This window comes from Populus alba, chromosome 10, assembly GCF_005239225.2.
Source record: "Populus alba chromosome 10, ASM523922v2, whole genome shotgun sequence".
Lineage (NCBI taxonomy): Eukaryota > Viridiplantae > Streptophyta > Magnoliopsida > Malpighiales > Salicaceae > Populus > Populus alba.
This window is the reverse complement of record NC_133293.1, coordinates 19878010-19904455: the sequence shown is the minus strand read 5'-3', so window position 1 is coordinate 19904455 and position 26446 is coordinate 19878010. Positions and strand designations below refer to the sequence as shown.

General features: G+C 38.6%; 3 protein-coding genes and 1 pseudogene across 3 annotated transcripts; 1 reads left to right on the top strand and 3 right to left on the bottom strand.

Moving 5' to 3' along the window:
* Nucleotides 1–747: 747 nt before the first annotated feature.
* On the bottom strand, nt 748–6773 carry LOC118059786 (uncharacterized; annotated as a pseudogene).
* Nucleotides 6774–8025: 1252 nt separating this feature from the next.
* LOC118059955 (uncharacterized) lies at nt 8026–10628 on the bottom strand. Its single transcript, XM_035073009.2, has 4 exons — nt 10377–10628; nt 9526–9682; nt 8957–9250; nt 8026–8846 (listed from the first exon to the last, which is right to left on the bottom strand). The coding sequence occupies exons 2-4, from the start codon at nt 9658–9660 to the stop codon at nt 8220–8222; spliced, it is 1056 nt and encodes a 351-aa protein (XP_034928900.1). The 5' UTR covers nt 9661–9682; nt 10377–10628; the 3' UTR covers nt 8026–8219.
* A 1438-nt stretch (nt 10629–12066) lies between these two features.
* Nucleotides 12067–20752, bottom strand: LOC118059954 (uncharacterized). The gene is made up of 7 exons (XM_073411764.1): nt 20349–20752; nt 19041–19081; nt 15084–15151; nt 14260–14390; nt 14111–14176; nt 13828–13974; nt 12067–12478 (listed from the first exon to the last, which is right to left on the bottom strand). Exons 1-7 carry the CDS (start codon nt 20631–20633, stop codon nt 12359–12361), a joined length of 858 nt encoding a protein of 285 aa, XP_073267865.1. The 5' UTR covers nt 20634–20752; the 3' UTR covers nt 12067–12358.
* A 119-nt stretch (nt 20753–20871) lies between these two features.
* On the top strand, nt 20872–26310 carry LOC118059953 (uncharacterized). Its single transcript, XM_035073005.2, has 12 exons — nt 20872–21027; nt 21450–21896; nt 21994–22082; nt 22430–22538; nt 23243–23310; nt 23671–23748; nt 23874–23938; nt 24506–24572; nt 24680–24862; nt 25243–25299; nt 25430–25525; nt 26002–26310. The coding sequence occupies exons 2-12, from the start codon at nt 21455–21457 to the stop codon at nt 26134–26136; spliced, it is 1389 nt and encodes a 462-aa protein (XP_034928896.1). The 5' UTR covers nt 20872–21027; nt 21450–21454; the 3' UTR covers nt 26137–26310.
* The last annotated feature ends 136 nt before the right edge of the window (nt 26311–26446 follow it).

The following is a 26446-nucleotide window of genomic DNA, read 5'->3' as shown; positions in this document are numbered from 1 at the left end:
AGAATCAGGAACGCTCAACTAATGGGTTTTGCAACTTGAAACGTCGAGTATCGTGTAAACGCTTACCTTGTGTAAAACAGAGAAAAAAACTTGAACACTGTAAAATCTTATTGCTTAAGCACACCCGCGTTCAACCCTTGCTCAAACCGCGGCAGGAAAGATATTTTATAGTTGATCATGAAGCTTTGTGTTGCACAAAATCACCATAAGTTATTTATTAAAAAACAGCACCTTTTCTTGTTTTTTAGTGTATCTCATAAAAACTATCTCGCAGTGATCTCTTGTCCATCTTAGCTTAACATCTCCTGGAAATCTTGCATTGGTGTCTTTTATTATACCTGTCTGTGAAAGCCCACTATCCTAAGAGGGGAAAAGAGTATGAAAATTTTTACTCTGGGATTCAATGAATTGTTAATGATTCAGCGAAAAGCTCTCTTTCTGTTTTCTTATTTTTTATTTATTTTTTCTATGCAGCCCTTTTAACTCTGTTTGATATATGTTACATCTGGGGTCTGGTTTGATCTAGTAGCTTTGTAGTAGGGCTTGGCTCCTACATTTTTTCTCCTTGATCAAGGAATTCATTCACTTCATAAGTTCTTTTAACATCAGTACATATCGAACTAGCAATTAATGAACCATAATAAACACTCTGTAGCGATAAACAGCTTTCATTCCCATATCAATTGCCTTCTGAATGTTGACAAGGGTGTAGACTTCATTCAAACACACAGTAAAAAGCTATCCACACTAAGGTCTACCCAGCAAAGGATGCCCTATGTAAGAGTGAAGGCAAATCTGGCGTGGGCGTCCTGATTCAATCTCAGCCTGTTAAAACATATCAACAAGTACTTGAAAGTTCAGAAAAAGTTAAAATGATGTTCCACTACCTTCCCTCCATTTCTTCAGATGTTGAATCAGAGAAAGCTACTGCATATGTGCGCTAAGACACTCAAAATGTACAAAGTGAAGCGTGCAGAATACCTGGACCAATGTGTGGTTTCCTTGTGCATCTCTCTCAAGGACTTCAACTTTGCCCAAAGATGATTATCCTGGCTTGACCATTAGTGAAACATAAACATGATCAGAAATACATTCAAAATAGAAAAGGAGGATCTTGACAGCAAATAGTGGAATAACAAACATTCAAAGGCGAGGACACTTCAGGAGAATTGAAAACACAACTAAAAAATTTCTATAGTATTGAATTGATGCAGTAACTAGGAGTACTTGAGAGGAGGAAAAAAACAAAAATTTTATTTAGAGAAGGGAAATATTTAATGAACCTGAGGGTGAAGCAACACACAGCCCTTTGGCCACTCCAGGGAAACGCATTGTTACCTATCCTGATTCTTATCATGAAAAGTTATCTGCAAGGAATGGCGTGATTAAGAAAAAACTAACAACCACTGGATACAGATGGTTCTTCAAGTTGTCAGCATTATAAACACAAAATAATCATTGCCAACCAAAGAAGAAATCACAGCATAACCAGAAGAGTACAAATGCCACAAACAGAAAAGGAAGCAAAAGGCAGTGGTTGAGCCAAGGTGTTGCCTATCCTGATTCAGTATCCCATCCACTAGTGCTAGGTCTATCTTTGAAATCTTCCGCTTTATTCTCTGCTCCATGTTGGTATTGCTATACATGAGGGAATCGAATACGTTTTATCAGCAAAATATATTCTGGTTTACAACCATGACATTGGCTGTCGCACTATTATGTCAAGAACCGTTTCTTCAGTTAAAGCAGAACAGAAGAAAATTATGCCAGTTCTTCGCTTGTCAGCACTTCTTATTTTCATATCAATGCAATGTAGTAGTGTAAAGCAGTCCTTATAAGCAAAGCTTCCTCCTGACTGACTAATGAAATTGGAAAAAGAGTGCAATTATCACGTGCACATTTCCAAAATTTAGCCAGCTGCAAGCGGAGAAAATAAGAGTATGGTCATTCATTTATTCAGCACCAGTAGCTAATCTGATGCAGGTGATGAACAGGATGTGATCCTTGGCTTGCTAGGGAAGAGATGTCCTCGCTTGCCCTCCACTATAGTTGCATTAAAACTTGAAGACCGGACAGCTTGTTCAAATCAATCTGATCATCACCTTCACATGAAACTTGAAGCAAGGCGCATCAGGCTCTCTCCACGGAGCCTATGATAGGCCAATTCCGAACCATCCCTAAAAAATCATGATCCCTTTCTACACAAAAAATATACATGAAATTCTTTTATTTGGTTTTTAACAGAAATCTACCCAAGGATTGTATAGGGCTCTTTAACAACTTCACCATCAATTCTTATCTGTAACCAAAAACAAAAACCCATTTCAAAGAATTACTCAACAGTACAGTACACCACCAAAAATAAAGTGAAAAACTCACCATTTTCTCAAGACTATGAGTAAAGTGGTGATGTGCTTCCCATTTTTTCTGTACGTCGCTATGGCTTTTGTTGAAATTTGATGATATGAACAGTAACTGTTTATAACAGTTACTGTTTGGATTAAATTCTGGAAAATGCAAAATTTGAAGAAATTGAAGACTTGCAATAATGAGCAGAATTGATGAATTGTGTTTTCTTAATATTATTCAAAATGGAAATGCCTAATATATAGGCTTACAAAACATGAATTATAATCAAAATTAAACTCTCAACTACACTGAGAGATTTATTGAAATGAAATTACGAAAAAATAGCACACAATCTGCTATTTGAATTCAAATTTGAAAAAAACACAAAAACAGGACATTATCTTGACTTCAATCTTCCCTCAAGGCAGCATCTCGCACGTGTTCCAACACTCCTCCTTGAGACTTGCCTTGAACATTCCTAGCTTCATCCTAAGCATCTCCAGCCTTGATCTTGGAAGTCCTTTAGTCATTAAATCTGCCAATGGGACTTCAGTTGGACAGTGAAGAATTTTGATGAACAAATTCTTCTCAGCTTCCCTCAATGCATGAAACTTGACATTAATGTGCTTTGTTCTCCCATGCTGGACTGGATTTTGTGCAATTGCTATTGCTGACTTGTTGTCACAATAAAGCTCGGTTGGTGAGCTTTGCTTATGACCCAAATCTGCCAAAACTTTGCTCAACCATATAGCCTGATTTGCAGCAGCTGCCATGGAGATGTACTCAGCCTCTGCTGTCGATTAAGCAACCACATCTTGCTTCCTTGCATTCCAGCAAATTGCACCTGAACCAATGCTAAAAACATAACCAGAAGTACTCTTCATATCATCAACACTTCCAGCCCAATCACTATCTGCATAGCCAATCAAGCATACTCCTCCTGTTTTTGAGTACCTTAGGCCTAAGTCAGCTGTGCCTTTGATGTATTTCAGTACTCTTTTAGCCACTCCCATGTGAACACTACTAGGTGAACTCATGAATCTTGACAGCAAACCAGCAGGGAACATCAAATCTGGTCTAGTTGCTGTCAAGTATAGCAAACTGCCCACCAAGCTTCTAAAAACAGAAGGATCTTCTAGCTTCTCACCATCATTCTTCGAAATTCTTTCATTTTGTGCCAAAGGTGTAGCTACTTCTTTGCATGATTCCAGTTTGAACCTTTTAAGCACATCAATAACATACTTCTTTTGTGACAAAAAAATCCCTAAGTTGTCTTGTTGTATCTCCATTCCAAGAAAATAATTCATCATCCCCAATTCACTCATTTCAAATACATCCTCCATTTCCTTTTTGAACTTTGCCAGCAATGAAGTATTGCTTCCAGTCACCAACATGTCATCTACATAAAGTGAAATTACTAACTGCACTTCATCTCCTTCTTTCTTTAAGTACAATGTAGCTTCATTTTCACTCCTTCTAAACCCCAATTGGATTAAATAGGAATCAATCCTACTATACCAAGCCCTTGGGGCTTGTTTCAAGCCATAAAGAGCTTTGTGTAGCTTATACACCTTATGCTCATGGCCTGCCACTTTGAATCCTTCGGGTTGCTGCATATATATGTCTTCAACTAATATACCATTTAAAAAAGCTGATTTAACATCTAAATGGTATACCTTCCATCCAAGTTGACCAGCAATTGCAAGAAGGAGCCGAATTGTATCATGCCTAGCAACTGGGGCAAATGTGTCCCCATAATCAACCCCAGCCACTTGTGCAAATCCTTTGACCACCAATCTAGCTTTGTGTTTAAATATAGAACCATCAGGATTGAATTTAGTCCTGAATACCCACTTAACACCAATTTCTTTCTTGTTGTGAGGCAGCACTGTCAAGCTCCAGGTTTGATTCCTTTCAATGGAATCAATTTCTGATTTCATGGCTTCTATCCAAGCTGCATCCTTTGCTGCTTCAGCATAGCTTGTTGGCTCGACATGCACCAAGTTACACCTCTCATATATCTCAGCTAGGGGCCTAACTTTAAGAACATCTGCATCTGAAGTTCCATCAACATTAAACTCAGTTTCAGTGCTTGTTTCCCCTGCTGCAGCATCAAGGATTGTGCTCTTCTGATCCACCTCCTTCAAGTCCCAATTCCAGCATGCAATTTCATCAAAGTGCACGTCTCTACTGATCTGAATTTTGGACTCATTCAGGTTGTAAATCCTGTAACCTTTGGATTCAGTTGAATATCCCACAAAAATTCCCTTGACTGCTGTTTCATCTAGCTTCCCTCTTTTGACAGTGGGCACATGCAAATAACACAAAGAACCAAACACCCTTAGATGGTTGGCAGTTGGCTTTCTTCCTGACCAAGCTTCTATGGGTGTTTTTCCATTGACAGACTTTGTGGGAAGCCTGTTTAGCAAGTAAACTGAGGTGTTTACTGCCTCTGCCCATAGAAACTTAGGCAACCTCTTCTCAAACATCATGCACCTTGACATTTCCATGATTGTCCTATTCTTCCTCTCCGAGACACCATTCTGCTGAGGAGAATAGGGCACTGTTAACTGGTGCACAATTCCAGTTTCAAGGCAAAAATTCTGGAAATCCCTTGAAGTATATTCTCCACCATTGTCGGTTCTCAGCACCTTAATTCTTTGTCCACTTTGTGTTTCAACCATGCTTTTGAAACTCTTGAACTTTGATAGTGCTTGAGACTTGTTTTCCAGAAACTGGACCCAAATCATTCTGTTATGGTCATCAATGAACAAAATAAAGTAAAAGTTATTGTTCAAGGAGGCTGTCCTTATTGGTCCACAAATGTAAGAATGGACCAATTCCAGCCTTGATTTTGCTCTATTGGCTGTTGCACGAGGGAATGAAACCCTATGGTGCTTCCCCAACTCACAACCTTCACACAAATGTGCACATTCAGAAATGGCAGGCATCCCCTCTATCATGCATCTGTCATGCAACAATTTCAAAGAATCGAAATTGTAGTGCCCAAACCTCTTGTGCCAAACAACACTCATATCAGAATTTACACTTAATGCATGACCTTCAATGACATTTAAATCAAGATAAAAACTATTTCCATCCATTTTTATCTTTGCTACAGCAGAATCCTTTGTGTCAACAATGAAGCAGCAATTATCCTTAAAGGTTACTTCATAACCATTCCTAAGCATTTGAGGAACACTCAACAAATTTTGATCTAACTCAGGAATGAAGAGGACATTTTTTATAGTTTTTGTACCTCTTGAAGTGCTGACTGTGACAGTGCCTCTTCCTTTAGCTTGCACAAAGTCACCATTTCCCAATTTAATTTTTGGCTTTATTGATCGATTAATTGAAGAAAAAATTGACAAATGCTTTGTCATGTGGCTGGTGCAGCCACTGTCAATAAGCCAAGTGTTCTTCTTGGAGATGGTACTGGTCTGCAAGGCCATGAATAGCTGCTCCTCAGTTTCTTCAGGGTCCTTGTCTTCTTCAGATACATTTGCTTGCTACTGAAATCCTTGTTGCGGCTGTTTCTTCTTCAGCCTGCAAAACTTTTCACTATGGCCATTTCTCTTGCAAAAATCACAGTGAATGAGAGTTTTGCCTTTGAACCAGCAGTCAGCCTCTGCGTGATTTGTTCTCTTACAATAAGAACAAGGAGAAAAATGTCTACTGGCAGGGACAATAGCTTTACCTTTTGACAGGTTTGATTTACCAGTACTGAAATTTTTCTTGGGAAAAATTCCAGATTTTTTCCCTTTAAAGCTTGCTTGAAATGCTCCTTCAACAGCTTCATCATCTCTCATTTGAACCCTTTGCTCCTGAATTTGAAGCTTGCTGATTAACTCTGCAATAGATAGAGTTTGCAAATCACAAGACTCTTCTATTGCAGAGATTTTAGCCTCAAATCTTTCTGGAATTGACATCATAAGCTTCTCCACTATCTTATGATCTTCAAATGTCTCCCCAAGGAGTCTCATTTGGTTGACAGTGTTCATCAATCTGCCGGAATAGGACTTGACATTTTCATTGTCCTTCATCTTCATTAGCTCAAATTCTCTCTTTAATGCAAGGAGTTTGACTGTTTTGACTCGATTGTTGCCTTCAAATTCAACTTGAAGTTTGTCCCAAATCTGTTTTGGTGTCTCAAGATTCATAATCTTGGTGAAAATGTGGTTTGCAATTCCAGAATGCAAACATGTAATAGCCTTGTCTTTCTTCAATTTTTCTTCTTCATGAGCCCTTATTTGAGCTAAAGTTGGATTTGCACGTAGTGGATATGGATCAGCATCCGTCTCTACAATGTTCCATAAACCTTGGGATCGCAGGAAAAACCTCATTTTGACAGCCCAAATGTGATAGTGCTCACCATCAAAAATTGGAACTGAAGAGTGTGAATGTGCAGAGGATGACGAAGCCATTGATTTCTTAGAAGTTAACTCTCAGTGTTTCTCTCAACCCCCCAAGTGTTTTACACTCACAATCTCTCGTGTTTCATTCAGTAAAATCACCCTCAGTCCCGTAGGAATTTTGCTCTGATACCACTGTTGAAATTTGATGATCTGAACAGTAACTGTTTATAACAGTTACTGTTTGGATTAAATTCTGGAAAATGCGAAATTTGAAGAAATTGAAGACTTGCAATAATGAGCAGAATTGATGAATTGTGTTTTCTTAATATTATTCAAAATGGAAATGCCTAATATATAGGCTTACAAAACATGAATTATAATCAAAATTAAACTCTCAACTATACTGAGAGATTTATTGAAATGAAATTACGAAAAAATAGCACACAATCTGCTATTTGAATTCAAATTTGAAAAAAACACAAAAACAGGACATTATCTTGACTTCAATCTTCCCTCAAGGCAGCATCTCACACGTGTTCCAACAGCTTTCACCCCTTTAGTTATTGTGGTGGTTATTTGTTTTGGAGTAGTTTTAGTTTTACCACTGTCAAAAGTGTTTTAACATCCATGAATTTCAAAATTCTTAATAGCCTATTGAACAACTTCCTCGTAATTTTTTTTAACAGGTGGACATGTAAGTAGTGTCAAGGGAGGGAGTTTTGAATATATATATATATATATATTATCAATGGAGTTTAGACTTAAGTGGTTTGAATTTTTGAGGAAAAAAGTAATTATCTTGCAATTGATCAGGATTTCAAGACTTGACAAAAGCATTAGTGTCAAAACGGGCACCCCACAAACCCTGCACAATGGAATGTTGAACACAAACGGGGACCAGGTCATTCGTTTGTCAAGAACAAACTGCAGCTCAAAGTACAAAAATCCAATATAAGCTAGTGTTCTGGGTTCAAGCAAATTAGTTGACCTGCTCCCATGGACGATTGCCTCTAAGGAAAGAGAGGGCCATTTGGATATCTCAGCAAGATTTTGTTGAAAATTCCATAGATGGCTTGTGAGGATAGGGAAAAAGTGACAAGCAATGAAACGTGGATCTCACAGATGTCAATTGATAGGTTGAGCATGGAAAAATTAGTAATCGCAATTTTGAATGATTTATTCATAAGAATGCATTGCTATCTTATTCGGTCACTTTTTCAAGTTTTAATACGCACAGAAAAATTCCTATTTGTTGGAAAGATGGCAAGATCTCAAGTATCAAGCATTCCAAGATATTTGTCAGGACAGAGAATTGCCTGAATAATAAATAAATAAATCACTCATGATTTATTATCTTTTATTTCTTCAATTGGCGGGATCAGGTCTTTACAGGAAAGGAAAACAGCGACAATCATGGAAAAACAGGGAGCAGGCAACCACCCCTTGTTGGACACAAATTACAATAATGTAAAAGCACAAAGATGGGGTAAACAATTAAGTGCCAAGACAGAAGAATTAGCAGAACACATCTGCTGCTGAAGAGGAATTCCCTGCCATCTGAAGGGAAACTGGATATTCCACCAGAGCACCGCAATGTCCACTCTTAACAGCAACAACTTGCAACTGACTGGAGCTACTGGCAGGTGTTTCGGCAAGAGGCATTGTCTTGGCAGCTACTGCCTTCAGCCGGTACCGCTCTGCCCTAGATCCAATAACCTGTCCTAATATAGATGCTCCAATGGTAAGTGCCATGGCTGACTTTGGCATCAATATGGATTTCCTAAGCATGGCTATGAATGGAACTGCAGCATGGACAGCAGCAAACCATGATGGCGAAAATTTTTTGGTGTGTTCCCTCCATATTCCTAAAGGAACATTTGCTGCCATACCCAACAACCCAATCACAAGTACTTTTGCGGGCAAGGGTTGTGGCCGGAGATTCTTTGCAAAGGAAGTTCGTGATATAGCTGCTCTGGCTGCAATCACTGCAGGTGGGCACTTGAGGTTCATGCCTGGAGGGGGTTTCAGAACCTTAGCTACAAGTGGCAAGACACTGCTAACTGCCCGATAAGATTTCGCAATAGGGCAGTTTCCAGTTTGCAGCCACTCATTGCTCAATGCCTCATGATTAGATTGTCCTCCCTGAAACATCATCATAAAAATTTGTCAAAAGGGGCGAGCTGAGACAATTTAAAGTTCCAAATTTGTTTTTCATCATATACGCAACAGTCTAGAAATCAACATTTATTTACCTGTGAAGACGACCCTTTCTTGGATGAATTGGAGTTTTTCTTCTGATTGTTCCACTTCTTAGAAAACGCATCAAAACTGAAGGGTCCCCCAGCTCCAAAGGATGAAAAACTGATGGTGGCTGCCTTTGCAGCTAAAGGATTGAATTTGGGTACAGTGAGTTGAGGTTCTACTTTCTCAGCATTTGATAAAGATCTTTCAGAAAGTGGGACTACTCCATCATGTCCATGGAATAGCCTAAAAGCCATGTCAAAATTGGGACCATCTTCAAAAATTGGACCCTTACCCATGCGCGCCTAGCAAAAAGATTGATCAAAATTTTAGTCGCATGTTCCATTCCAATTAACCAATTTCAAAGGTGCAATGGACAAAACATCAGATTAAGTAACAGGTGAGATGCAAGCCCAGGTTCAGAATCTATTGGTTTCATACTAGGCCAGGCAAGCTCCACAGTTTTCCGGGTCTCAGGAAATGCACAAGGTATAATAAATGAGGCAACACATGAACCAATACCTAATTGAGACGAAGAAGCTTATATTTAAGCAAAACTGAGCAAAAATAGAAAACTTACAGGCATTGGGAAAGGCATGGATGAGGAAAGGGAAAAACTAGTGGGCTCATTAATGTTTCTCAGAAAGGGACACCTATGGATGTCTAGCTGAGAAGGTGCGGGATCCTCACTTAGACCTCTGAAGAAAAAGTCCATCTTTATCAGAAATCAAGGTTACCTGCACAAAAAGAGGAAAGAGCATAAAGATAAATGTCTTCATCATCTTATGAACATGAAAAGATAAACTTCCAAACATGAAATCAAACTCTCAAAACAACGTTAAGAATAAAAATGACCACAACTCTGAATCATACCAACCACCGATCAAGATTGTAAAACCAATCTCAGAAACTGAAGAAACACACACAAGATTTTGATTGCAAAGTGTGTGATCATATGCCCACTAAACACAAACAATTCATCAAATCAGAAGTTCTAGCAATCAAAATCTAAACTTTAACAAAGAGACAAGCATCATTAACACACAGGTACAGTTTCAATTATATACCAACAATTATAAAAACTGAACATAACTCTTAAAAAAAGAATACATCTAAATAAAACCGGACATGATCTAATATCTCAACAGATCACTACACAAAACTTTTTATTACAAGAGCTACAGAGTTTAAGATTTATCGAATTGTCTTTACCCGGGAAAAAATGAAACCCATTTGACTTCCAGAAAACCCCATTAATGTTTTTTTCTTTAAACCTCTAAATTATCGAACTTTAGCAAACCATTAACCCTCTGGAATCAACAAATCTCAATTATAATGAAATAAAGCAAAACACCAAACAATGCCAGAAAAAACGTCGAAAACAAGGATCTAAAAAACCGAAAGAAAGCAAGAAACTTTAAGATGCCATACCTCTTGCGCTGATGTTATAATTAAAACCCAGAAATCAAAATAGAAAAAACTGAGTAAAAAAGGGTTTTTTTGAGGAATTGAAGAGACAAAGAAAGGAATCAAAGTTGAGAAAGAGAGAAACTTGTTCAAGAGAAGAAAGAGAGGGTGTAAACGACGACGTGCTAAGCACACGCCTTGGATGTTCTAGTGTTGTAAATGTCAACGTTGGAGTAGCATGCTTTTGTGTTGTTTGGTTTGGTCGGAGCTGGTGGATGGAGACTTTATTCTTAATTTAAATAAGGTTTGGGATTCTTCGTTATTTCCTTTTCACATTAGGATTCGGACTTATGGATTTGTTTACCTTATTATTTACTTACAGATAATAAATTACTTCTTTTTTAAAAAAAGGCACAAGCTTTTCCATATGTGAATACTAAATTTGGGTTTTCCATTGTATCACAAATATCTTATTGACAATTAACTCCATTGATTCGTAGTTTCTAGGCATATTATCAGATAATAATCATCTAACTAGCTAAGATCCAAAAACAAAATGTCTAATATCAAGGGAAAGAACATGAAATTTTACCTATAAATAAAAAATAATGGAGAAACATGTGTATCAAAGTATTTCATCTTTTTCTTCTTCTGAGTTTTTATTTATTTTTCATTAAGTATTTTAACTCTCATTCGTCCCGATCAAGAGCCAAAAACTTAATCTAAAATTAATTATTTTGAATTATTAAAACTATACACCAAGTTTAATGGGTTTTTACTAACTCTTCGTTATAGCAATGTTATGCCATCTTTTTCAGAGTCATGTCATCTTACAATCTAGTGCTTAAGAAGCTGAGATACTGGTGGAGAGGAACAAGTGCTGGAATAACTTCACCAAGTAAATAAAGTCACGTGCTTGGTATATATCTTTCCCACTAACAATAAGTCTGGGAATAGTAAAAGTGATGTTCGAGCAAAATCTAATCATCCTCGTGAATGGATACAGATGGCTTTCAAGATCTCTGCTTTTAGTTGGAAGTTAGCGATAAGGTGGTTGATGACTTCAAGCACCTTTGATTAATTTTAGAACAGCCTTGATCATGCAATTTTTAATAAATGATTCTTGGCACTATTATTATTTTATTCCGACATGGAAATATATTTTTTGCAGTACTGTTTAAAGATAAAATATGTACTTTAATTAATTTTATAAATTTTAAAATTAATAATTATATAAAATCTTTAATAACCGTGAAATTTTAACTGATAAATTTAAAATTTTATCAATTTTAAAATTAGACATGAAACATTTTAAACATTGACAAGGTGTCCATGCATGAGGCATATGGTGTGTTTTTTTTGAAGGAAAAGTCCACCACTCATTCTGAGGTGCTGTGTGAGCCAACTCAAATTCTTTAACCAGCCATTATCTCCGCGAACTTTTATTTTTTGGGTAGGCAAAAATCAGTTCACGAGCTCGTTGCAAATGACCAAATTAGCTCTCTGCAATAAGTTAACTGGGCAAATGTTCTTGTTTACTGAGCAAAATCCTTGTATTTTCGACCATTTACCTTTGCAATCCGTTGGACATAAACAAACATTATTATGACTGGTCCCATACCAACAAATTCACAACATGGGCCAGTATCAGAAATCACTGATCAGTAGCCAAGGACAGCCTTTGTTTGGCAAGAAAATGAAAGAACAGTCATAGTTGAAAGGGTCAGACATTAAACATGCTCGTAAATGACAATACTCTGAATGAAATATGTGGCCAAGTTTGTATTTACAGAAAGTTGACAAAATTGCCATCGTGTGCTGATCTGAGAACTAGAGGTTAAAAAGCAAAGACGCCTACTGTTTCTTCCTTCACGGCCTGCCCTCTTGCATACGAGTCAATTTCATTAGAAAGAGGGCATCAGGAAAGTAGTTTAGGGAAAAGGAGAACAGTACAAATTACTATTAATAGAGCTCCTTTCTGCAGTCATTCATCAGCAATACTAAATCTATTCAGGCGCTGGTTCCTCGTTTGATTTCTTGTATTCCGGCTTCAGCTCATATGATCCTTGATTACTTCCCTTGTTGTTGTAGACACAAAGGTCTTTAAGCATGTCTTTAACAAATTGCTGCAGAAAGACAAGGTAATAATGAGACAGAGAAGGCAAGGACAAAATACTTCTATACTGAAATTCAACAGAGAATATGGCAAAAAAGCAAATCTTAAAACAAGCATTTCAAAAGAAAATAAAAGGTATTTCACATAAGCCTTAAAAGATCCTGGTGGCTGGCCTCGTAAGTTTTTGAAACAGCCAAAACTATATTTTTTTTGTCTGCAATCCAGAAGGGGGACGGAAGAAGAAGGATGGTCAATAGATGATAAAGTTATTCTAGTGTGACAATTCATGGAGCACCATCTGCCCAGGCTTGTTCGAAATGTTCAAAAATAAAAAGAAGCATGCAAAGTCACAGTTATTCTGAATTTTGAAACAAGCTCCATATTGGAGATAAACAGAGCTTCTGAATTTCCCAGCATAGAGAAACCCTGGTTAAAATAGATAGAATTGCTAAAATCTGCAAGAAACAATATTATGTAAAATCTTGGAACTCTAGCAATCAAAATTAGGGTTTTGATGAGTCGAATAATTTCATTCAAAATCCAGAGACAAGGTGTAGAAAACCATCCAATGAAAGGATGCAATCATGAGGTCAACTAACATGAAGCATGTGGTCATAACCATTCTAAAAAGACATGCCTCATGCCCATTTGAACCTGTTAGTGAGAGATATTTGAATTTCAACTAAAGGTTCAAAGAACTTTTGCCTAGTGTTTGGATGCAGAGTGCATGTACTTTTCATAGCTGAACAGCTTGGAATTTGGTGAATAATTTCTTATCATGGTGTTAAAGGATGAGTTCATAACAGAAACCAAAAGTAGTAATATACTAAATAGTAAGAGCCTGTAATGTTTAAACATGGGTATAGCAGGTAAGCATAATGATGGAATTCTTCAAATTACTATGAGAAGATCAAATTAGAGCACTTTCACCCTACACAAACAAAGAGATAATCAGAGCACCCCAACTTGTCTTACAGCTTTGTAAAGACCCATATTTAGAAACAGCGCCTAACAAGTCAAATGTCCAAATATACACTATATTCTCTGTTGATCTAAAGGTCATGCGTGGCAAAGTTTGTCAAACTCATGATTGCATAGTTCATGAAATCATATATTCCTCTAAAAGCAATATGTTTTTGCATGCTTTCAATACAGCATCATATGGCAACAATATGGACATGTAAAATGACTTGGAAGATCGAAAATATGACACACGGCACTAAAAAGAACTCTAACCACTAATTCTGGGTATCATACACACATAGAATTTTTAATTATATTTTTACACACACTATTGTTACTAAGATCCAAACAGTAGCATAAGCACATTTGCAAAAACTAAGTGGTCAAAAAACATACTTCAGGTTGGTCTGTCTCTTGGATCAGCTGTTTTAGTGTCCAGTTTGGTTGCTTTTCAAAAAGCTTAAACATAATCCCTTCCATTTCTCTACGGTCTCTTCTCGTCCTTTTCATATCTGATGCCTTGATTGGCAGTTTCTTCTTATCCTATTGCAAACACAAATGTTTAGAATAGTCCATATCATAAATATCACTAATCTATCTGGTAATAGCAAAAAAGAAAGTGCCTCCACAAAAAGCAAGGTGAAAAAACATTGACAAATATGTAGAAAAAGGACAGTACAGCGATTCCAGATATAATCATCCCCGGCATAGGCATCATATGACTCCCGGTGTCATTGTCGATGACCTGAAATGGGAACAAGGAGAGGGTCAAAGAGAATTGATCATCCATAAAAAGCATGAAGAAAAGATGTTTAGTGTAAAGCAGACCTTTATTTGTCTACTCTTGACCATGTACTTTTTTGTTCTTTCACGACAGATTTTTCTATAGTTCTCAAGGTTTTCACTATGAGGCCTCACATCAAACTTGTTCAGTATTCTTCCCTCCACAGACAGCTTTCCTATAAAACAATGGAATTTCACCAACTTTAGTTCAGCTTCAAAAGTTCAGTTGCCAAAATTGAAACATGTTTTACGAGTTGGAAGTTAGAACAAGAAACCAGCTGTTTGTTATCCAAGTAAACAGGCAGAAAAAACAGCATATACTAATTGCATATTCTCGGGAAGAAAGAGTTCCATTTCCATGACGAACTGATGTGCATTTTTTTTGGTACAGAGAAGGGCCCACAGGCCCAAGTACACAAATACTAACTAATTATCATGGATACCATTACAAGCAAACCTACAATGATCAGCTGAAAGTAAGTTCAGGAGTTCTGGTAGAGGATCAGGAAGATATTTGATTCCTAACTTTGCATTAGATCTTATATTAGATAGTCAATCAGAATTGTGAGTTCCCTTCTCTGTAGCATGTGCAATTATATTTAAGTTATTGCTCAGTGGCAATACAGTGCAGAAAAATTCAACCTAGAGTTTTCTAGCTATCCCAAAAAAATGATCCACTGGCTTGCTTTTCCTTGAAGTGAACCATCTTAAGAGGTTACTATTGTTCTCAGTTTGGATAGAGAGGCAAAACAGGGAATTTATGTAAACTATTTTGTCAAATAAAAAATGATAAATTAACTATGATCTGAAGCGTTCTTCATGGAAAGTGAATTTCATGGCATGGGCTCCAAAGACAGAAGCATGCTTACCTTGAGATGACTCAGAAAACACAGACATGTCAACTAAGTCTTTAGACATTTCCATAGAGTAAGACTTGTTGGGCGCGGAATCCGGTGACCGGTGATGTTCTGATAATTGCTCAACGGAGGAGAAGCACACTGAGACACAATATTTCACGTGGTTCGGCAAAACCGCCTACATCCACGGGAGAGAGTCCATTTTATTAGAGTAGAGAAAGAATACAATAAATACATGGAGGAGTATCTAATCACTCAACTCCCATCTCTCTTGCTGCCTTGCAGCTGCAGGGCTGCTGCCCATGACAGCAGCCCTTTCTCTTCTCTTTCTCTTCACTCTTTTACACACTCACATTATTCTTTATCTCACATAGCTCTCTTTGCATGCCTCATTTATAGGCTAATGGTGGCTTCTCTTCTTCTTTCCAGCAGCTGCACATGGGAGACAATGGTGGGACAAGAAGACCTTAAAACATGCCACCATTAGTGGCACTAATGGTGCTACCACTTAGTGGTGGTGGGGTATTGCCAATAAATGACAATATCCTAACAATCACCCCCTTTGCCATTTATGTGGGCAATTGTCCTCTTGCTTTTTCAGCACAAGCTTGCATCTTGCAGCTCTTCCAAGCTTACCATTCCGAGAGCGTCCGTGGCCAAGTTTACAGGTACTCGCCAAACCTTTCAATAACCAGAGTCACCAAAGCACACCTTTGCTTACACCAAAGGATCACTTCAACCAGATGGTCTCACACATCACATCTGAAGAGTGTTAACGCTTGTCTCTGGGACACAACATTCCCCTTCGAGCGTATCAGCCATGCTCGGTCCGGAATGATTTATCAAGCCTTACACCAAGGCTTACAACACCCCCTCAAACGGATATTCCAAGTGCGACAGTCATTATTTGAGTATCTCAATATGATCACAAGCCCACCACTCTTCCAAGAGTCTACTCATCCAGGAGTTGCGCCTGCCCTCTGTTCCACCATAGGAACCACGCCTTACTTCTCCATGAGTCTCTCGCTCTTAGTCGTAAGAGTCCAGGTAGCTCTCCACCTTTAACCATGGGGGCAGCCCATTAAAGGTTGATCCATATCTATCTCCATACTCTGAGTATTACAATGCCATTACCGAGCTCACCACCTTGACAAGAGTCAACTCGTTCCCGGAACCTGCGCATGCCCTCTGCTCCTTCATAGCAGCCGCGTCTTAATGCTCCACAAGTCACACACTTATTGTCCAAGGCAAATGTCTTCTAGCTCATTGATCTTTAGCATGGGGGCAATATCCATGAAAGTCAATCCTGCATTTGTCTTCATACTCATCATAGCCACTTCATTGGCTATCCATCTGTCCACTTATATCTAGCCATCACATCGGCTCTGGGGTGTTCTGAACTTGGGCTCCTATCCTGGCCCTCACACCTTCTCATGAGGTGTCTCCGCTCGTCGTCATGCGGCGGCTTGAACTCTGGGCTCATATCATGGCCCTCACACCTTCTCTCTAAGGTGTCTCCGCCCGCTGTCATGGGGCGGTCTCATCCTCCTTCATTGGGGATGACTCCAGCGGCTCCAAGATTCTCTACCACCATGTGGACTTGGGAGAGATTACTGCCACTAACTACATAGAAAGAGAAAGTTGCGGTATACTCCTCGCAATCCTCCACCTCGATTTCTATGTTTGGAGCTTCTACGCCTTTCTGCTTGACAGCTCCACCTAACACCAACTCTCTTTGGTGGCTTCGCCTTTCATCATAGGCGGTCGCCTTTTATCACAGGCGTTTGCCCCCTCAATTAGGTGCCTCTGCAACAGCTCTCTTTCCATCCTTGCATGCATTGGAAAGGTCTTCGCCTGTTGTCTTTATCAAGAGCATAAAAGACTTCCTGTTGTACAAAACTTTAACAGTCTCTGCTCTGAGCTTCATCTGGGAACACTTCTTCTCCTTGCACCTGTTGTCTCATTTCAGTACCTCGTTGGATCCCTCGGGTACTCTTGCACAATCTCCATGTGCCCTCGTGCAATTTCTATTCTCCAGATTTCTCCCTATTCCTTGCTTATGTTTGACAGCAGCTCATCCTGTCACAACACCTGGCCAAGTCAAAATAGGGTGCCAATCTTCATTCCTTGCTGTATTTCTCTTCCATTATCAGGGTCTTCATCAAATCTCCCCTCGAGAAATTACAGTCACTGAATCTAACTTCTTCAGAGAAATCACCACTCCATCAGATCCTTGATCATACGGAACCCAACTGTTCCCCTTGTGCCGTCATCCTGCTAGTCTTCAACCGTTTCATTACAAACTGCTATATATACGAAAATAGTACCGTATGGATAATCCTTCCACTAAGCAAGTTCCCAGGAAAGATTGGAGGGGTCACAACGGTCCCGCTTAAAACCCAATCTCCTAGACAGAACTTCTTAGGCTATATCTATCCATCGTACTGTCTCTTCGTATATACAACCATTTGCTAGCTTTGTTGCGGCTTTCCTTTACAAGTGATCTGGAATATACAGGTTTAATACATGATTTCTCAACATCTAGCGAGACTATCAGTGCTTAGATTTGTCAAGATTGGTCTTCGTCAATTTTCACTCTCCACCTCTAATTGTCCACATAACCGGGTGTCCAGAGTGTCCCAATTTTGCCTTCCATCAAGGCATTACATTTTCCCATTTAACAGTCTAGCACATGTAATTGGGTAAACATGTGCACCTTCTTCTTCTTCTTCTCCATCGACCACCATGATGACCCTCAGATGCCTCCTGATCGGGCAATCTCTCTTCAATAATTCACCACTGCCATTTTTGGTCTCGAATCTCAACGATCGGACTGTACCATTGCATCCGGAATGATCAAGTTAGCTGGAAACATGTCTTGAATCGTCCAAATCGCACATCAGACGGCTAAGATTTGATCAAAACAATTCTGGCCTGATCAACGGCTCAGATTCAATCTCAGATCCGGTTGCACGTAGGATCAGCTGCACTGGATCCTATCCCTCGGCTCGCGGCTCGGCTCAGTTCCAACTCGGCTCGGCTCGGCTCGGCTCTCATTTAGCTCGGCTCGGCTCCGCGGCGCTGACGTGGCAGTAGGCCCACTTAGATGACGTCACCATTATGTCATGTTGATGTCATCATGGGCCATGCTTACTGTGCATGCTGACGTCACAAATTACGTCATGATGACGTCACCCTTATCCGGGTCAGGCACGTGGGTCGGGTCGTCTGGTATTCGGGTCGGGTCAGCCATCCGGGCGAAGAAGACGCGTGTGACGCGTGGCGCGCGTCTGCGCGCGTGGCCAGTCACCTCGCCGGAGCGTGACGGCGCGTGAAGGAGATTCCGATGTCCGATTTCGACGCGGTTTTCACCAGTGGCTTCGTCTCTTCCTCCTCTACACAGTGGTATGGTCAAAACACAATTTTGACAACTTTCATTTTTGAGCAAAAAATCAAACACCACTTTAACCATATGCTCTGATACCAATTGTTGGGCGCGGAATCCGGTGACCGGTGATGTTCTGATAATTGCTCAACGGAGGAGAAGCACACTGAGACACAATATTTCACGTGGTTCGGCAAAACCGCCTACATCCACGGGAGAGAGTCCATTTTATTAGAGTAGAGAAAGAATACAATAAATACATGGAGGAGTATCTAATCACTCAACTCCCATCTCTCTTGCTGCCTTGCAGCTGCAGGGCTGCTGCCCATGACAGCAGCCCTTTCTCTTCTCTTTCTCTTCACTCTTTTACACACTCACATTATTCTTTATCTCACATAGCTCTCTTTGCATGCCTCATTTATAGGCTAATGGTGGCTTCTCTTCTTCTTTCCAGCAGCTGCACATGGGAGACAATGGTGGGACAAGAAGACCTTAAAACATGCCACCATTAGTGGCACTAATGGTGCTACCACTTAGTGGTGGTGGGGTATTGCCAATAAATGACAATATCCTAACAAGACTTGAGTCCATCTCCAGGTCCAGTGCCAGCCATTTCCATAGTGAACTGAACATGATAGGGGATGACTTAGATAAGGTGAAGCAGTCCAAAAGAATAGACGTCCCAAAACAACAAAAGAAATGCTAAATCATCTCCCGAATTTTTTCATTGATGTCATGAATTAATCTAAATTATTGATCTAGTTATTTTGACATCTTCACTCAACCCAAGGAAAAGAAGAACAGAAATCAAGGCAAACAGTACCAAGAAGCTCATTATAATCAAATTTTGTCCCGTGCAAATTCATTCGTATGCACCACATAAAGGAGCTCTACAATCCAACAAGTCCTTTCAAACCTTAGTCAATGCTGATGAAATTAGAAAATTTTAATGTCATGATCACTGCCCGCTAAGAAATAAAACAATTTGAACACCATCATCTAACTCATCTACTGTATGTTGCACTTGAAAAGGATTAACAATCGGAATACCAGAAAGGATTGAAAGCATTTGATATCAAGTTTGCAAAATGAATAGATTCTTTTCCATGGGAACATGATGATTACAGCAATTCAAATATTTCCATCCGGATACTGATGTACTTCCTAGGAAATCTTCCAAGCACAAAGTTATGACTCACTCTGCCTTCAATTCCCACAAGCCAATCCAACAGGAAAAACAAAAACATGCAAGTCGCAACATAACAGAAAAACAACAAGTCGCCTCATCTAAGATTTTTTTCTTAAAGTAGAAAAGGTCATTACTAACTTGCGGACCACAATTCCTGGAAAGGGAAATCTGAAGATAATGGACAGAAATATTTAGTTTGATACGTGAAATTCAAATCTCATTAGCAAAATTCATTAAAACTAAGCAACACGATGCACAACATTACAGATAAAGAAAATCAAAATGACACGAAACTGAAAAATAACACCACATTCCATAAGAGAGTGATAACTTGTGAAATGCAGAAACCAAAAGAAATCGTGAAGTGTGCAAAACCAAACCAAACAAAACAAGAATCAACTCGATATTTAATGCATTCGGATAATCCTGCAGTAAAATGTCACCAATAACCAAAACAATCTAAAACCACACAAATTAGTCCCTAGAAATGACACGGCACAAAATCCAGCCAGCAAAAGAAAAAGAAAACACAATCTTGATTCAAAACAAAGGGAACCCATAAACCCCAAGGAACCACACAACGCATGTAAACCATCAAACCTACAAAAACCAACCATGCAAGGCAAAGAACAAACCCAAAAGACATAAACTTGAACATATCTTAAAAAAGGAAAGAAACACAAAAAAGTTGTATCTTTTTAACCTCGGTAGCAGAATTATCATCATCATTGCTTTTAAGAGGGTCAACAGAGACAATGACTTTAGCCACAGGTGGCGAAGAGGCATCACCATCACCACCTTCATGCTCTTGGCTTCGTAGAAAACGAGAGACTATTGAAGGACATTTCATCAACCAAACCGATTTCTCTGCTTTGCTTGCATCCAAGAAACCACCAAGAACAGGACTTTTGTTATTATTGTCATTTGTAAGGTTTTTGTTGTTGTTGTTGTTGTTGCCGCTGCTGCCGTTGCTTGCCTCATCGTCCATGGCGCGAGAGACTAAAATGGGGCAACGGGGTCTTTCTCTCTTTGGGAGTGAAAGAAACGGTTTTTGAGATAATATTTTGGTTTTTTATTTTTTATTTTATTTTTAACAGCGAGAATACCACAACGGGTTATGGGGGCAGTTTTATATAGCGAGAAGGAGCCACGTAAGGCGTGATCCAGCTGGAGTCTTTGTGTTTGAATTGAGGAATTAGGATTATTACCACCTAGAATTAACTCAACCTGGTTTAGCTAAAACGACAAGTCGTCTGCTGCCACTACATAGTGAACCAGGAGGATTAAAACCCCGCTCCGAGCAACAAAGTTTGTGACTTTTTTGAGTTCTTTTCATAAACTCTCTCTCCCTCTTTCTCAATCTGGTCTTCATTACTTATATGGTAATCTCTTGATCTCTCTTTCCTCTTTTACATGCAATTGTTCATTCTTCTATGCAGTTTTTGATTTATTTTTTTTGTTACATATATAATTGTGGAATTGTAAGTGAAAAAGCAAAAGCCCAGTTGCTGATTGGGATTTTGATTTGTTCTTGCGAACTGGGTTCTTCTTACTTTGGTCTCGCAAGTGTAAAAATGGATGAGTTGCTGGAATCATGTTGCATTGTTGTTTGAGGTTTATGTCCGGTTCTTTGTTTGATTATCAATTTATGCAACAATGTTAAGTTATTGCAATTTTTCAATTTTGAGAAGGGAAAAGGCTGTCTAGAGAAAAAAAAACTTGCGCTCTCTTTTACATTTAGTTATAGTTAAGCGATGAATCTTCTTGTTGTAGCAATTTGTCTTGATATCTAGTGTTCGAATAGGTAAAATGGAGAACAGAGTTGCTAATCAGCTCCCTGAAGTAGACTCTTTGCCAGATGGGTTTGTTGACAGCTCAATGGAATCCGTGGCTCCTCAAACTCCAACTTCAGAGCAAGAGAAGCCAGTCAGCGACTGCAAGGAGGATAGTATTGGTAAAGTTGATCATGTGAGTGAAGCATTACATGAGTTGGCTGCAAATGAGTCTCAAACCAGTCAGAATGGTACCGAGAAGCCTGAAAAGATGAGAAATTTCCCTGTTCCATTGTCTGATATTGATGGATGTGATGCTTCAGTGCACTTGGTAGCTGAGCCTGATCAGGGCGCGTGGCAGGAAGAGGGTACACTTACCAAGCCTGTTTTAGATGATTTAGTTCCCGAGGCTTCTGTTGGGGTGTCCAGATGCAGCGAGGTAATCGAAGTTCAACGGAGTTCTCAAAGTTCAGATAGATGTAATTATCTTCTCTTCCATTGCAATTGCTTTCATAACTCCAATTTTGTTTTGAGTTTCTGATTTTACATTTTTGGCCCTTGGTCATTCCTTTGCAGCCACTCAAGGAGGTTTGGACTCACAAGCCACTGGTGTAAAAGAAATATCTTCATCAGAAAGCACTGAGTTACAGAAAGGCAGAAAAGTAGTCAGTGGCCTACCTTGATTAGTTTGATCACTAAAGAGACTTCTAGCTAATTTATTTTTTCTTATTTCTAGTTACTTAAATGCATTTTGATCTCTGTGTGAGGACGGCACAGTTGTGTGTTCGTTTCTTTCCTGTTCCTATAATTCCTTGACACTAAGGCCTGCCATCTTTTTCAGCCATCCAACTCCATACTGTCATGCCATTTTGACAACAACATGCATACTACCATGCAGTATTTTTTTTTTTTGTTTTCCTGGATGTGCTTTATTTTTATGAACATCCCATATTTCCATCTATATAGGAAGTATTACTATTGCGATTCATTGTACTTCATTTATTGCCTTCAGGAAGCTACTGAAACAAAACGTAAGAATGCAAAACGAACCTTCAAGTCAGAAAAGGAGTTTCTGGAGTTCACTTTGAAGTATCAACAAGTGCTTACTGAAAGAGATGCTGGTGAGTTTGAATGCGTTTGAAGTGCATGAAGCTTGCTTTCATTGTATTTGATAAACTTAATACATCCTTAAAGCGAAGAAATCTTGAAGCTTCATTTTAGTATTTCCTTAACTATAATTGATTTGGATGTAGCATACCTTGTTCAGATATTTGTTTTCAGACTAGCATATTTCATGACAATATAACTAGGGCATGTTTTGTTGGTTTATAAGATTTGCACCCACAATTATGAAAAGGAAGCAAACCACATTTCGTGCAGGAATTTAATGTAGAAAATGGCTTTCACTTGTTACCTGGGCTTGCAATTTGTTGATCTCTGAAATCTAGAACATCACTTCTTCACATTTACAGGGAAACACTGTTAAATTAAAGGATAATTCCTCCTTTCTGAGAACAAGTTTGCCAAGGTCTTCCAGATTCCTGCCAAAATACCTTCCTTTGCTTTCTCCAATGGAAAAAAAACTTGTCAGAAGCTGGTGACAAATGGATTGAACCATTGAAGTTGTTTTTCCTTGAATTGCTCATTGTAGCATTTTATACAATCTTTGCAGGATCAAAGAGATAACTACATCAAAATTAAAACCATTTGTTATCGATTTTTGTTTGTAAAGTCATGATACCCATTGTGATTTTCATTAAAATCTTACAATTTTGAAGATAGATCAAACTCATGCTCGGTAACCTTTTCCCTTATTCTTTTGCAGCTATTGTTGTTCGTGATAAGCTTGAGTCGCTGTGCAGAGAGTTGCAACGCCAGAATAAAATGTTGATGGTATACTTGCTTTTAAATTGTATCTATCCACACTGGGTGAACTGTAAAGTTGTTACTTGTTTCAGATGATGATACTTTACATGTGATTGGTAATGTTTGGATTAGTATTTGAGCATGCAAAACCTGTTGAGGTCCTTGACTTTTCCCACAGTTGATGGCTTTAAAAGTTCTGTTATCATCTATCCCTACTCTTGAAATTAACACACTCTTAAGGGAAAGAGACTGTTCAAGTTCTGAACTTGTATTTTTCATTCACAAACTGTGCTTTATTTAATTCAGTGCTTTGTTTCTCGTACAAATTTGATATGAGAACTTGTTTTCCTAATTAAGATAGAAAGTGATGGGGTGATAATTTGACAGGATGAATGCAAACGGGTATCAACAGAGGGGCAACATTTGAGATTGGATTTATCAACCAAATTCCAAGATGCAATAAAGGTTTGGTTGGCATTTTTCACTCAATTGAGATTGAGTATCGAGCTGTAGTACACTTGCATCATTCCTTTTTCCTGGGAGGATGAACCATCTGATGCAACTGGAATAACTAGTGTCTTCTGTTATAGGACGTGAGCAACAGGCTAGAAGAGCAGAAGGAGGAATCTCTCACTCAGTTGAAGGAGAATGAGATGTAAGACAACTATAAAATACATGCAAAATTATCAAATTTTATAGTAATTTCATTTTTTGTTTGAAGTGGATGAATCAATATATAATAGTAATATTGTTGCAATGATAAATATTCTGGGCTTGACTATGACGGTTCAGTTTCGAGTAGTGAGCAGCCCATTTATTACTGAGAGGTCTGTCTCCAAATTCCCCTTTCCTAAAATTACTTCTGGTACGCAAAATTGTCAATACATAATGACCGTAGCTGTATTTGATGTTTCTCTTTCATGAATAAGAATTGAAGCAGAATGGAATTGGATTCCTTGAATCTTTGAGATTGTATAACCACGCAATAGGCATCTCGATATCATAAATAAGAACCACCATAGCTGTGTAGTCGCAAACAAAATTTTGTGATTTGGCTGTCTCAGTTTTTGTCCTCTGTCCCTACCCTTTCATGCCCAGATCATGGATGCTTTCTTGGATTTATCCAGGACTTATCCGCTCACACCTATCAATGGTTCTTTAAAACATATGAAGTGTGAATACTATAGCTCTCAACATAATCTACCTGATTTTTCATCCTTAGGTTAAGAAAAAAGCTGAAGGAATTTGCTGATCAGTATGCCATTTCTGAACAGCAAAATGCACAAAAGGTTTGTAATTTATGCTTTACTTGAATATGAAGAATGTTCACTGGTTCCTTGTCTTTAAGTACTTGTAAAGCTGTTGTTCATCTTGTTTTTGGAATTTGAATTCACAGTTAAAGCAGAAAACACTGGAACTTCAGATTGCCAATTTGAAGATCAAACAGAATGAAGAAAAATTAGCTCAGGAGCAGTCACAGATGAAAATATATGCAGAACAGGTGTCCCAATTATTGGCAACTGAAAAGAATTTGCGTTTGCAGTTGACAGCAGATGGAGACAAGTTCCAACAATTCCAGGTCAACTTCATTTGCTGTTATGCTTCAGCTTACATCATTATACATGAATTTTAAATTGGATAGTGAATGTGAATTTCAAGTTTCATGTCCTGGTAACACTTGATAAAGTTATGCTAAGATGCTTTTTTTTTGTCCTTCTACAATATTGATGCCAGCTGATCTAATTAGTTAAAATCACCATCAGCTTCCCTTAATCAAAAAAGGAAAAAAAAAAGCTGTAATCTCTTCTTAATCCCGCTCCACTTTGTCATTGTGATGTCTGTGGCCCGTGGCAATTATTTTCGAGTTAGAGAGTACTATAATCCATCTCCCACAACTTACATATTCCATTCTTAGTAACTTAACATTGAGGGATCTAAAGTGCCAAGTTGATTTTGCAGGAAGCGTTGGTAAAGAGCAATGAGGTTTTTGAAACATTTAAGCAAGAGATTGACAAGGTACACTCATTTCTATTAAAGAGAACATACATTTTATTAACGTGCCTATTCTTGATTTCTCTCTGTTTCAGTGCCGTGTGCATTATGTGTGTTGAGTAATCATTTCTCCTTGTTGTCATGGAAATAATAGATGGCAAAATCGATCAAGGAACTCAAGAAAGAAAATACATTCTTGAAGAGCAAGTGCGAGAAATCAGATGTTATGCTGATTGAGCTTGTTGATGAGGTATAGTTGGCTTGCATTTGTAGATTACATCTTTCTCGATTATTTGCAACCGGTAACCTTCCTTTTTTTAAGCTTTTATTGACATGCAAGCATGGATTTTTACCAGTACTTAAGCTCCATGAGCTTTTAAGCATGTTGCGCTCTTCAACTTCATGCAAGGGGTGTGTCTGTCCTCCATCATTGGAGGATGTTTTCCACCTCCATGTGCTATCTTCAAATGTAGAATTTAAGTTGTACATCAAGAAAGCCTAACTGTAATTATATGTGGTCGGCCCATACAAATTCTAGACATTTCATTGCTCATTCCGGCGATGTTGGTGCAGTACTGATTTACTACTGCAAAATTCCTCTATATTATCTTATCCAGCATCAAAATACAAAGCGCTTGAACTCTTTAGAAGGCACCATGCAACTCTATTAACATATGCTTTCTATTACCTGAAACATAAAGCCCTTTGAATTCTTCTTTTTGGCAGAGAGAGAAGTTGAAGAAACAACTGGATAAAACAAGGAATCAAAAAGAAAAGCTGGAGTCACTGTGCCGATCACTCCAGGCAGAGAGAAAGCAGAATAAAACTGGGAGCAACAGCAGTGATTCAGTCCCAGCCTGATTATTATTGATCCTCCGACCAGATTATTATTGATCCATGCGTTAATCTCATTGTGAATTTTGGAATATTGTTTCAAATTTTATTATGTTTCGTGTCGGCTTTGGTTTCTTATTGAGGGGATTCGCAGTGATCAAATGTAACCAACCCTTTATGAGTAGTTTGCTTTTTTCGTCAGATAGTTCTCTTTTCTTTTCTTGGAACCAAAAAAGTTGTTCTTGTTATTGCACTGCTTTAGCTTATTCTAGTACCTATGTTGTGATTGGCATCCGAAGTTACTTTGGGAAATTAGTGCAGTTTTTCAGGCTAGTTT